Consider the following 13,648-nt stretch of genomic DNA (forward strand, 5'->3'; position numbering starts at 1 on the left):
CAACGCACTATTTGGGACAAAAAAAATGTCAGACCTGGCCTAAGAATGAAGGGAATTAATTATTTTTGTTGATTTCCTTAATTTATTCACAATCAATTTCATGAACCCCCAGAACGAGTGTCATCTGACGATAGTGAAAAAATTCTACGTATCGATGGTACATCGATAGGTTTTACAGCTCGGCAACAACAAATCGACGAATGCAGTATTAAACAAAGACGAAATTTTGTTTCTCCGACTGTGCTAGCCCTCAAATAGGCTAAACAAGAGCAAGATGTGGATTGAGCCGAAGGAGTTGCTGCTGCCGTCGACGTTTTGGTAAGTTTTTCAATCCCCTTTATGGTCTCTGCGGCCTGTGGGGGGTGGTGTGGCGAGATGCCGATGCTTAAATTAAACACCAACTAGAGTGCTGTGCTGGTATGTGTGCGTGTGTATGCAGTGCTATGTTTATGGAAGATGTATCATGGAAACGGTTGATCGCGATGCACATCATGAGGAACGGTGCATTAGCTCACGTACAGTGGCTACGCATAAACGAGTCAACTATTTGTATTTAATGGTATTGGCGCTCTTTGTTGATAACTAATTGAGAGGGTTCAAGTCGCCAGGGTGGCTCAGCGGCGGCCTCTTCGATTCTGCTCTGATTTCACAACGCAATTTCCTGCGGAAAAACAGCTGTGCCCACACACACGGCGGGCCGAGTGCAAAATCGGTAGCTTGAAAATTGATTGCCAACTGTGTTTCGCGCTGCGTAGAAGAAACCACCCAGCCCACCCGAAGAACTCACACACACACACACGCACACATGCACCATGAATGCTGTATGCCACCCATGCCCCCCTGCTCCTTTGAATTGCATCTGGTTTTTTACTCCCATTTTTCTGCCGCCCACAGGATTGCCGAAATGTACTCCAGGTACTTCGTGATGCAAAAACGTCGCGGCCACGGCGAGTCGCGAGGCTTTGGGTCCATGCTGGTGGGCACCTACGACAGTGTATGGAACACCAAGCCGCCTCCGTATCGAATTGTACACCGGACACCGTCCTCGGAAGTTTCTTACGGTAGGTTCAAGTGGGAATCGAATCTGTGGCCCACCTTATCAGTGGCCTTGCCATGTGCGCCAGAGGCTGGCACATGAGTCATGGCCTGGCGTTGATTTCTCTGCTTTTTATGGGTGTATTGTATACAGCCAGGGGCCCCCATACAACTCATTGTTTTTCGCCTACGGCTCTAAGATTCTCTTATGCAATTGCAATGTGAAACAATTGCGATTACACAGCTTCGTTTTATTGGAATACCCCACAGAAATCGCCATTGGAATAACACAGGATGAGATTGCAAAAGACTGGGAATGGCTGCAGGCGAATCTCTTCAGTGTGCTCAACGAAATGGAGAACGAGGACGAAGTTACCAACTTTACCATATGCAAAATCAAATCGCTCTATACGCAAAATAATCAAGATGAAACTGGAGAGACGGCCGACTTTATGGTGATGACCTCACAGTTTAGACAAACCTTCAAAATGCCGGAGGAAGAGCGTCTGGTCAACTCCTACTCGGCCACGTAAGGCTAACGGGCAAACTGTGGATGCCTCAAATCGAATCTAAATTGATTATTTTTCCCATCTGCAGATATGTGAAGAACAAGATACCACGACAGGGTCAGCTGTACATCTCCTTGAATCACGTCTGCTTCTTCTCGTATATGCTGGGCCATGAGATTAAGCGGATAATACGCTTCGCCGAGCTGGAGGACATCAGCCGGAATGCAAATACGATTTACTTGAAGACCACCAATAATATGACGTACAATTTCACGCTGATCTTCAATGCCGGCGAGGCACATCTACTGATTGAACAGCTCAACAAAATGGCCATACAACAGTTGATCCAGGATCCAGAGAGTCCGGTGGTCGACCATGATCCCTCGAACTTTGCCCGACTGGGCACCAAGGCATCCAAGAAACCAGTGCTGCTCAGAGATCTGACAGCCCGCCAGAAGTCCGAGGAGTTTCGCATCTATTTCCGCTTGCCACAAACGGAGATAATCGATGGGAAGATCAAGGCGAACATTTGGACACCCTACTCGAAGCGCTTCAATGCTGGCTACATCTATCTGTCGCCCAATTTCTTTTGCTTCCGCAGCGATGTCAAGGACTTGGTCAGTGTGGTCATACCCATGAAAACGATTAAGGTAAGGGGGCGGAGCACCGTTTGGTGCCTCACTGCAGCATCGTTTCATTGATTGTTTTACATTGCAGAGCGTGGAGAAGAAGGACGATGGGCAGCAGCGTTTTGACAATCAAATTGTCATCATCACGTCGGAGAATGTGCCTTTCATGTTTGCCCAGATCCTGGATAGAGAGGTGCTGATCTCCAAAATCACAGATCTTCTCTCCCGCATTCATGTGTAAGTCTCTCAGCCCATTTGCATTCGAATAGTGCGCCATTTCATGGTCTCTTTGTCTGTATCTGTTGCAGCCCCGTGAGTCGGGAGCGTGCCAAGTATGACATCTCGTGGAGCAAGCAGACGGCCCTGATGAACACATTCAAGACACAGTTCAGTGCAGACATCATCAAGAACCAGCAGGAGAAGATGGTGCGTTGGGAGGCGCATTTCCGGGACTTTGGACGCGGCATTGGCATGTTTCGGACCACCGATGTCATAAATCTCATTGTGGAGGGCATACCGGACCAGTTGCGTCAGGAGATTTGGCTGATCTTCTCCGGTGCCATTCACGACAAGGAAATGAATCCCGGCTTGTACGAGGATCTGGTGGAGAAGGCCGCCTGCATTAAGGATTGCTTTGCGCACGACGAAATCGACAGAGATCTGCCCCGCTCGCTGCCCGAGCATCCGGCATTCCAAAGCACAGACGGCATCGGCGCACTGCGACGGGTGCTTCAGGCCTATGCCCTGCGTAATCCGCAGGTGGGCTACTGCCAGGCCATGAACATTGTCTCGTCGGTATTTCTGCTGTTCTGTGACGAGGAGAACGCCTTCTGGATGTTGGCCAGCCTGTGCGAGAATCTCTTGCCGGACTACTACAAGGACAAGGTGGTGGGCGCCCAGATTGACCAGGGCGTGCTCAATGAACTGGTCGAAACGCATCTGGCCGATCTGCACGAGCATTTGGAGCAGCTGGGCGTCATCAAAATGATCTCCATATCGTGGTTCCTCACCATCTTCATGAGTGTCATCAGCTACGAGAGCTCGCTGCACATACTCGACTGTTTCTTCTACGAGGGCGCCAAGATCATCTTCATGGTGGCTCTGCAGATCATCGAATGGAATCGCGACCAGCTGCTCAAGTGCCAGGACGATGGCGAGGCCATGCTGGTGCTGCAAAGCTATCTGGAGGGCATTTACAATCCCGACTATCAAGTGCCACCCTCCACGGACAAGCGTAAGATGGAGCGCTCACAGACGCAAACCGTCCAAACGCTCATCCACGAGGCGTACACAAAGTTTGGCGAGGAGCTGACCCAGCAGCGCATCGAGGAGCTGCGCAACAAGCATCGCCGCCTGACTATGCGGCAGTTTGACATTGACAACGAGAAGACCATCGTCAAGGCCTATCTACAGAATCCCTACTTCGATCGAAATGAGCTGCACATGCTGCTCACAATCATACGTGAGGAGAAGCACGCCCTCAAGTCCGTGCAGCAGCAGCAGAAGGCACAGTGCTCGCTCTCGGAGACGCCACAGCTGCTGGTGCATCAATCGCCGACTAAGGTCGCGACTGACCCTGTTCCTGGCGGTGGCGGCGGCGGCTGCGGCAATGGCAGGCATGAGGCCTACTGTGTTAGCTATGAGGTATTCCACACACTCTTCACAGAGCTGACTCCCTGGCGGAAGTGTGTCAGCGTGGACATTGGCGAAAAGTTGTTCAGGGTAAGACGAGGAACGTGGAAACTGCAGTCAGATTTATTCTTTCATTTCTGTGTGTGTGTGTGTGTTTGCAGCTCACAGACAAGAAGGGCACGGGATATCTGGATTTTGGACAGCTTATCAATGCCTTGGGCTTGGTATGCTCCGCCCAGAGCGTGGAGAAACTGAAATTGCTTTTTGTTTTGCATTTGCCGCCGCTGTTATCCAAGGCGGAAATCGAACGATCCCGGCGTCCGCGTCCACGCACCAAAGACGATGCCGAGGAGGCCTTCGAGGCCGAAGATTTCTTTGAGTGAGTGCCAACTGTGCCTTTTTAAGGGATCCATTGATAATAAATCCCTTTGTAGCGACGATGCTTCCGAGTCGATGGAGGCGTTGCCCTCGCCCTCGGATCACCAATTCGATGCCGATGACTTTGCTCTGATCAGCGCCACACAGCATTTGCATAATCTGGCTGGAATATCGGGCAATACGTTCATGGATCTATCACGCAACACGCCCAATCTATCGCTGAATTCCAACACCTCCTCGCTGGCGCAGCGAAATTCGACATTCTATGTGGATATGCCGGCAGCAGCTCTCCCGGGTACTACAACTGCAACACGCTCCGATGCTGGGCGGGATGACGACGGCCAAGAGATCGGCCTACGCCAGCAGGGACGTTACGAATCGATTGACACATTTTCGGATATTTCAGATTTGGGAGCGGCACGAATGACACCGCCGCTGGGAGCGACAGCTGGAGCAGCCTCAGCTTCCGCTGCTGCTGCTGCTGCGGCTGCTGCAGCCGATAAAATGCTTCTGAATGTCGAGACTATATCGAATTTCTCACAGATCAGTGACCTGGTTGCTGCCACGCGCCTGGATCGAGCCGACTCGAATGCCACCGACTCCCGCAGCCTGGGCAGCCTTGGCTATCTGCTGGACCAGCCCGATGAGGGGGCAGCGGGCCCGCATCAAACCATTCCGCACATGCGCAAGGAGAACTTCCAGCTGCTGTGGCGCAGCATTATCGAGATCATGGGCTGTGTGCAGGACGAAGAGATGCGAATGGCATGTAAGTGATGGCCAGATAGCACCAGCAATTTTCGGTTGCATTTTCAAGCTCTTTTCCATTATAGATGCGAATCTGCTGGAGCTGGGAAGCAGCAATATCAAAAAGGAACCCAGCCTCGAGAGCTTTACCCAACTCAATTTGGGCGGCAGCGGCGATGAGGTGAGCCAATGCTTAATCGTAGCCGAAGTATGGCTGAATAATCCTGTGTAAATGTGCTCCACAGCAACCGGATAGCAATGGCAATCCGACAACGCCAGCAGCAGAGCAGAGCAGCACCACCCGTCTGTTTGTGGCACTCGAGGAGGAGCTGCGTCAGGCGAGCGGGAAGGCCACCAACAGCAGCAGGAATAGCAGCAGCAGCAGCACAAACACCACCGAGGCCTGGCACATATCCATCAGTCAATTTATAGCCACGGTCCTCACGGTGAATAGCATTGTCACAGGTTTCCAGACACCCATCCAAATAACCGACCAGATCGAGCAGCTGCAAAAGAAGCGACGCAAATGTTTGTCCACTAATTACTGAATACACACCACACACCACACCCCCTGCCATCAGCCCCAACCCAGTACAATAGTAATGTCCCACTACCAAATCCTAGCCAGAAATCTGTATTAGCCCTTCTTTCTCCTCCTGGTCGATCGATCTGTGTGCAATGCGCTAAGCTTTTAATCGTATCCCATGTTTTATGTATGTATATTGTGTATTGCCTTCTCTACCTTAAGTTAAGACAATTGTTTGTGAATATAATTCTATTATTCCTATTATAAAATAACGAAGCGTACACTCTACATATCCATGGCTACCTGCTGCTGCTGTTCGATTCTCCTGTTTACCGCCGCCTGTTCGCGCTCGTTCTCCGCCGTGCGCACCAGGCACTCCTCGTAGGTCCACTTGGGGAAGACGCGCTTGTACAGGTACATGAAGGCCGTGTCGTAGGAACGTAGCTGACCATCGAAGTAGCACTTCATGTGGCCATGCGTGCCCAGCGACTCCTTGATGTGACCCAATCGTCCGCATTTGGTCCTTAGTTTGACGGGCTTGAAGTACTCGACATCCTCCTTGTAGAAGAACATGTAGCGTATCGTGGCCGATTTGCGATTGATGCGCATGGGATGGCCACTGAGAACGACGCGCTTCAGCACAATGCGATCTGGATTGCACGAGATGAGGCGTCCGCGGGCCACCAACGCCAGCGTCGAGTCGGGATTCACTTTGAAGGCCAGCACAGCGGAAGGAGGGAACTGTATGGGGGCATAAAAGGTGGCGCAAACTGTCTCATACGGTCGGAAGTAGCGCTCAAACTGGAAATATCATCAAGCATTAGCAGGGAAATCAGAGGGATAGAGAGATCAGTTCTCACCTTGTGCTTGTCCCCGTTGGTGTGTTGGCTGTAGATGGGATTGACCACAAAGCGGCGATAGCCGCACTGCACAATCAGCTCCTCCTTGGACTTGAGCGGCACCTCAGAGTCGGGCATGCGCTGCAGCACGACATTCATAACGCACATCTGATGCTCGTGCGGCAGCATGCCATACACAATGATGTTGTCCGTGAGCTGGGCGGATTTGAAGGCGATCCAACGGCTGGCGGGCACATTGATCACATGGAGCGTGATGTAGAAACCAGGCTGCATGGAAGAGATCCGAGATTAGAAGGGACTCCATGGCGGGGGTGTATCAGAATAAGAAGCTTACCAGAACACCCTCGAAATCCTTGGCTTCGGCCAGAACCCGCCTCTTGGTGCGATCAAAATTCTTGAATTGATAAATGCGAGAATAGTCGCTGGGCAGATTCTCCTTGGCATCCCATGGCGATGTCCTGAAGGACTCGAGTCCGCGATACTTCTGGAATCGCTCGTGGGCGGGCACATCCAGCGGCGTGTCTATCTCATCGGGCCAGAGCTGATCGGTGCGTGCCTGCTGCAGTTTCTGCATGGTTTCACGCTCCTCCTGGAAGTCCATCTGCTGGTCGTATTTTTCGTCATTGACTGCCGCCTCTGAGGACACTGAGACGCTGTCCTGGAACTCCTCCGTGTCCGAGTCGCGTTTCTCGCATTCATCCTCGAACGATTTGTTGTCACACGACATGAAGTCCTCGTCTTCGTCATCTTCCTCATCATCGTCGCTCATGTCGTCATCGTCATCGTCGCCCTCGTTCTTGTCTGGGTCCTCCACCTCTTCGATGTCGGGTATCCAGGCCGCTTGGTACTCGCTGAAGCCCTTGGGCACACGCTTGACCAGCTTCATCTTTTTGGTTTCCTTCTGGGAGGCCTCGATCTCCTCCTCGGTGGGCCACGTCTGCTCTGCGTCCATCGGATCGGGTATGTTCTCGCTCTGCAGCGAGGTCCGCTTCAGCGGATCACTGCGATCGAGGAGTCGCACTGCCACATTCTCACCATCCCGTGACTTGTCCAGCTTGTACGGGTCTGGCGGTGCAACCACCTGACCCACCTGAAAGTCACCCAGTCCGGGAATATGCACCAGTCCATTGACATTCAGCGACTGTCCACGCAGGTATCCAGTCACCTCCAGTGTGCCCAAATCGTCGCTTGCCTCGCCACTGGGCTTAAACTCCACAATGTCACCGAAGAGATGCGGCCGATTCTCCACGTTGTGCAGGATGCGCTTCTTCTGTCCCCCGATGCGACGCATCACGTTCAGGCCCTCGGCGGCGGTGTCCAACTGCATCAGCTTCTCCTCGGGCAGCAACTTGGAGATGATTTTCTGTGCCGCCTGCTTGCTGGCAGGACGACGCTTGGGATTCAGTGACTCCAGATCCATGAGTGCCACCAGGGGCGTGGGTATGCCCTGGGCGGAGATCATATTGAACATGCGCTGGCCCCAGCGGTCAAAGATCTCGTCGTCGCCAAAGGCGGCCGATGTCAGCAGCAGCGTTGTGTCGCACACCTTTAGGTAGTCCAGGACAATCAGCTCGTTGCCGCGTCCCACGGGCGGGGTGACGAAGGCGAAACGCTGCTTGAAGCGCGGCAGATTCATGTAGGTAATCCCACTTGGGGAGCTCTCCACCACCAGCTCGCTGTCGCAGCCCTCGAGGATGGCCAGCGCCGACTTGGGATCGATCTGCTCGTGCATGGGCAGCAGGCACACCAGAAACGGTGCTGTGTTCTGGCCCCCAAGCTTCCGCTTCTGCTCCAGCACCTCATCGCGTTTGTTCTTTCGCAGCTGATTCTGCTGGTTGCGTCTTTGCTCCCGGCGCTGCTGCTGCTTGTGCCGGTGCGAGATGGCCTTAAGACCCACTTTGCCTGCGATTAGGATATTTTTTGTTAGTTTCTGTACTCCGCATTCACACTTGTGGCGCCCGCTTACCTTTCGTTGCATTCTCGATGGCTCCCTTGGAGCGATGACGGCCCGTTTTGTGCACCTTATTTGTCTGCTTTAGCGGCCCCGGACGATGGAACGCGTGATCCGCCATAGTTGCAGGAAATCACCAAATTTCAATCAATTTACGCTGTTTTGGTTTTTTGCACGTGTTTCCAGAGGACAGACAGACCAGACTTATCAATAAAATATACCGCCTGACACTCAGAAATATACCGAAATATACCATATCATTTTTAGAATATACCGTAAATATACCGACGGACACGATAAGATGCGTTGATATTCCCCGATTTTGATATTCGGTTTAATATTACTAGTCAGCTAAGACTATCGCATTGAAAATATAATTTTATATAATTTATGAATCAATTTTTTACTAGGTTGGCTTATTTTCAGAACTCCCTTTTATTAGATTGTTAACATAATAAGATTCAAACAAAAACGGCCAAAGCATAAAACGTAAGTGTGTACGAAATGTGACGTCATTGCCGCCTTGTCAACCAGCGTATGGGCTTTTGTATACCCTATTTCCTTTAATTAATGTTATAGTTGTTGTTGCAAGCTGCTTAGAAACAACAGTGAATTTTTCTTAGATTGACATGAATTAATTTGTCTGTAGACCTAAATCAAATATAAAAACAAAAATCACATGAATCACAGGAAATTCTCAGTCACGATTTACATTCACAATTCACAAAAACAAGTTGGCAGTTCCATATATACGTCCATATATGTCACGTATAAGGTCACATTCTGCTTTGCACAGAGGCTCTTCTTCTTCCTATTTGCGGAAAATTTATCTTCTTATTTTTTACCTACTTTTGTTTTTAGGACTGCCAGATCGGTTCAAAGCGAATCGGTAATGAAACGGGTAGCAAAATATCATGGTGTCAGCCCGCAACTACGAATTGCACGAGTCTGGCAGCGCCACAAAACGTATCAAAATATCGATACTATCGATAGTGGCTCACAATTAAACACAGAAATGAGTCCGGAGAGCGTTTTGAGTGCTCTCTTTCGACTGGGTCATGGCAAGGTATGGCCCCAGTATTAAGACGGCCAAACTTTTTTTAAGGGCCTCGTAAGGACCTCACCCTAGCCGCGATGGAATAAATATACCATGTTTGCGCGAAAGCACAAAATCCAGCACGGTGAGTTATGTGGTGAGGTGGGTATATTTCTTGAACGCTCTGGATTTTGTGACTTCCTTATCCTTGCGGCGGAAATGAGTCCGGAGAGCGTTTCAAAATTTGCTCTCTTTTCAGAGGTGAAGAGAGCGCTTTCGTGGTGACTTTTCGTGGTGTGAGCAGCATGTATCTTACGGGAACGCGTATGGAATGAAGATTCATTGTTGCGTCATTCCATACGCGTTTCCGTAAGATACATTTGATTTGTATGGGAAAAAATTCAGCAGCATGTGGAAATGAATTTGCAGCATTGTTCTGCAACCTTGGATCGGAATGAGCAACAATCTGCATACCTTGGGAAAATGGATATTATAGAATAAAGATATTGTTGGTAATTTCGTGCTCCAATTAATACAGAAACTACTCAGTCTCTGTTTTTAAAGTTATTAACGAAAGCAGCTCACGGGTATCAATAATAGGTATCAGAACCGGGATAATGCATTAATGGGTAAAAAACATGTCAATCTAAGACAAAATCATTATTAATGTCTCAATGGAACTGGGAACAACAAATTTAACATTAATAAGGAAGGATATACGGTATACAAAAGTCCTTACGCATAGAAGAAACTTGGTTGACCAGCAACACTGACGTCACATTTAGTCAACATTTACGTTTTATGCTTTGGCCGTTTTTGTTTGAACCCTATTATCCAAACAATCCCATTAAAAATAGTTCTGAAAACTAGCCAATCCTAAACAAAATTTATTGATGAATTGCATAAAATTATTTGTTTAGGGCTGAGAGGGCCAACTAGCTAGTAATATTAAACGGAATATCAAAATCGAGGAATATATTGTCACAAAATATCATGGTATGGCACCCCGCAGCAACTACGAATTGCACGAGTCTGGCAACGCCACACGACGTCACATTCGTTTTATGTTGTTTTCTCACAAAAAAAAAAGATTGTTCATTGTAAAAATTAAATGCCACCTGTCGATAAGCGCGGCTCCTATTCCGTGCAGAGGAAAGGTGCAAATTAGTTTGTGCAGCCAGTGAAAGCCGCAAGAACGCCTGGGCACCACGAATCGCAGGCAACACCGTGAGGCAGCAGCAGTAGCATAAGTGGAAACAGGAGGAGGGGCGCAAAGACGGCAAAGTCTTTTAAGGCAAAGCAAAGCAGCGGCGTCACCAGCAGCGCCCAACAAAAGCCAGGTAATAAAAACACAACGCATGAACAAATATAGACCCCCCCCTCGACCCGAGCGATCCAATATGTAGTAGATAGGGAGGGGGTAGGGATCTTTTTGCGTTTTTCTCCCTTTTTGCTGCCGGCGTCGCATAGATTATGGGGAGTAGTAGTTGGGGGGTGTGCCCCACATGCTGCCACAGAGTCTCGCCTCGTCTGGCAACTGCTGCCCTGAACTGTGGCCTGACCTTGCCCTTCTATCGATTTCCGAAATTTTGCACCAGGAGAGGCAGCAAATCCGCACAGCAGATGCACAAATCACAACTGAAGGTTAAACAATTTCGATCAGGGCCAACACACAGCCAGATGCATCTGCAGCCAGCAGCAGCAGTGGCAGCAGCAGTGTCAGTGGCAGTGGCAGCGTCGTCCCCGAGTTCTTTGTTTTGCCCCCACAACGACCACAACGAGCGACGACGAAGGAGAATAAAGAACAAAAGCGAAATATATAGCAAAAAGAAGCAGAACTGAATAAACGCATATATTATTTCTTGTAATTGCATATGCTTAATTTTTTAATGAGTTTCGAACGCTAGCCAAACACCACCACCAGCGCCACCTCTTCTGACGTCAGTGCTGGCCTCTGGGCTGGCCAGTTCTCTATTTATTGCAGCTATGGAGAGTCCTTGTGAGTCGGAGAGCTCGCTGGATGGCGGCACCATGCTGCCGCCCAGCCCAGTGTCGCGGGAGCAGCTACAGAAGCGCATCGAGTCGCTCACCCAACAGAACAAGTGAGTAGACATGCCCTGCCCTGCCCGCAGTCCGTTTAGATTACTGATGTGCCACCTTTTGGTTTCCAGAGTGCTGAAAGCGGAACTGGACACGTTCAAGACCAAGTGCAAAGTGGTGCAGGAGGAGAATCGATGCCTGAAGCAAGCCTCGGTCATAATTGTGAGTATCCAACCAGTATATACCACCATACCATTAATTGCTAATATTTGTCCACTTGTGTCCTGTGTCCTGCAGCAAGCCAAAGCCGAGCAGGAGGAGGAGTACATCTCAAACACGCTGCTGAAGAAGATCCAAGCTCTGAAGAAGGAAAAGGAGACGCTCGCCCATCACTATGAGCGCGAGGAGGAGTGCCTCACCAACGATCTGTCGCGCAAACTGGACCAGCTGCGCCAGGAGAAGTGCAAGCTGGAGCAGACCCTGGAGCAGGAGCAGGAGTGCCTCGTGAATAAGCTGATGCGCAAGATCGAGAAGCTGCAAGCGGAGACGGACAACAAGCAGACCAATCTCGAGCAGCTGCGCCGCGAAATGGTCGAGCTGGAGAACACACTCGAGCAGGAGCAGGAGGCGCTGGTCAATAAGCTGTGGAAGCGCATGGACAAGCTGGAGACGGAGAAGCGTTCGCTGCAGATCAAGCTCGATCAGCCGGTGTCCGATCCGACCACACCACGTGATATCACCATCAATGCCAATGGCGGGGACACCGCCACCCATCTGAGCTCCCACATACAGGCGCTGCGCTCGGAGGTGTTGCGTCTGCGCGCCAATTTCGCTGCCGCCCAGAAGGAGACCACAATCAAAATGCAACAATTCGCACAGGAGGAGAAGTCCATACGCGAGGAGAACGCCCGTCTCCAGCGCAAGCTCAAGCAGGAAGTGGAGCGCCGTGAGGCCCTCTGTCGGCATCTCTCCGAGTCCGAGTCGTCGCTCGAAATGGATGAGGAGCGCTTCTACAACGAGAGCCTGATGGCCGGCAACTCTGCGGCCTCGGCGGTGAACGCCCAGCGACAGCGCACCATCAGCAGTCCCGTCTCCCACAGCCCGTCGAGCAGTCGTCCCCTCAGTCCGGGCACAGCGGGCCAGAACCGTTGCTATGCCTGCGGCCAACTAGTGGTAAGTGGAGCACGATCGCAGCGTTCCTTTTTGGGGACATTCTCTGACTCTTTTTCCCATTGGCAGAATCGTAGGGCCAGCGAGCGCTTCATCAAGCCAGCACTGCCAACGCCCATGCTGGGCCTGAACACTTCCGCACCCAATGTGCTGACCACCACAAATCCCCTGATTGGCATGCTGGGGCCCAATGCATCGGCCGGGGGGAATGCTGCTGGCGGCTTTCTCTCGAACAGCGAACGATTAAGTTTGGGCGCCCAGCCATCGGGTGGCGGCGTCGGCGGTGGCAGCTCTACCTTCCTGGCTGGTGGCGGGGGACTGCTCTCGTTGAACAACCAGCTGGGCGTGGGCGTGGGCGGTGCGTCCAGTGCCTCGTCCTCGTCGTCCAATTTGATGAACATCAGCTTGAACAACTCGTCCGGCGGCAATCTGGTCAACAGCAGCAGCAACTCCTCGCTGTCGGCCTTTACGCCCACCAACCAGCCCAGTGCTTCGGCCACGGCCTTCATCCAGCCGGCCAGCCCCATGGACACTTCCACATACAAGGAGTAGGAGCAGCAGACGGGATTTGGATTGCTCTCCTCTGCACCCGTTTTGCTCCAATTATTGTCATGACTTATTTTCCCCCCCTTCTCTCTCACACAACACACAAACACACACACAAATATATATATTCGCTCACACACACACACACGCACGCATGCATGCAACCAGTTTAACGAAAGTGAAAAGAAAACTAAAGAAAAACGCCCCCAATTATGAAATGAAATTGAAACGAAAGGAAAATCCCTACATTGTAAGCCACCTACTCCTACTCCTCCTCCTCCTCCTGCCACCCCCGTGGAGCGACGCCAAGTCGCCTCAACTACTATATATATATATGCGCATACATATATGTTATTATATATATATATATGCATGTGTATATGGTTAATATGTATATCTGTATGTTCTACTATTTGATCAAAATCTCTCTCAAAAAGTTAATAATAATATCGAAATTCCTAGGCAGAACATACACACAAACCCACACACACGCATACGAATATTTAACTAAAACAACAACAATACACGCTACTGTTTAAGAAATTGAATGTTTTTCTACTTTCGCTCTCGGTTCCAGTTAAGGTTAAGTGAA

General features: G+C 50.5%; 3 protein-coding genes across 4 annotated transcripts; 2 read left to right on the forward strand and 1 right to left on the reverse strand.

Annotated features, from left to right (window-relative positions):
• The first annotated feature begins 175 nt into the window (after positions 1-175).
• LOC111067524 (TBC1 domain family member 9) lies at positions 176-5,722 on the forward strand. Its single transcript, XM_022356622.2, has 10 exons — positions 176-318; positions 895-1,061; positions 1,306-1,564; positions 1,633-2,194; positions 2,262-2,410; positions 2,482-3,895; positions 3,967-4,184; positions 4,240-4,949; positions 5,014-5,108; positions 5,173-5,722. The coding sequence occupies exons 1-10, from the start codon at positions 275-277 to the stop codon at positions 5,473-5,475; spliced, it is 3,921 nt and encodes a 1,306-aa protein (XP_022212314.2). The 5' UTR covers positions 176-274; the 3' UTR covers positions 5,476-5,722.
• On the reverse strand, positions 5,614-8,483 carry LOC111067526 (pre-rRNA-processing protein TSR1 homolog). Its single transcript, XM_022356624.2, has 4 exons — positions 8,280-8,483; positions 6,648-8,215; positions 6,314-6,580; positions 5,614-6,254 (listed from the first exon to the last, which is right to left on the reverse strand). The coding sequence occupies exons 1-4, from the start codon at positions 8,383-8,385 to the stop codon at positions 5,739-5,741; spliced, it is 2,457 nt and encodes an 818-aa protein (XP_022212316.2). The 5' UTR covers positions 8,386-8,483; the 3' UTR covers positions 5,614-5,738.
• Positions 8,484-10,353: 1,870 nt separating this feature from the next.
• LOC111067511 (coiled-coil domain-containing protein 6) lies at positions 10,354-13,196 on the forward strand. 2 transcript variants are annotated; one of them, XM_022356607.2, is made up of 5 exons: positions 10,354-10,640; positions 11,208-11,402; positions 11,472-11,562; positions 11,638-12,513; positions 12,580-13,196. In XM_022356607.2, exons 2-5 carry the CDS (start codon positions 11,287-11,289, stop codon positions 13,060-13,062), a joined length of 1,566 nt encoding a protein of 521 aa, XP_022212299.2. In that variant the 5' UTR covers positions 10,354-10,640; positions 11,208-11,286; the 3' UTR covers positions 13,063-13,196. The 2 variants fall into 2 exon arrangements, with proteins under 2 accessions (XP_022212299.2, XP_022212300.2); XM_022356608.2 differs by having other exon boundaries at positions 11,268-11,402.
• The last annotated feature ends 452 nt before the right edge of the window (positions 13,197-13,648 follow it).

This window comes from Drosophila obscura, unplaced genomic scaffold, assembly GCF_018151105.1.
Source record: "Drosophila obscura isolate BZ-5 IFL unplaced genomic scaffold, ASM1815110v1 contig_1, whole genome shotgun sequence".
Lineage (NCBI taxonomy): Eukaryota > Metazoa > Arthropoda > Insecta > Diptera > Drosophilidae > Drosophila > Drosophila obscura.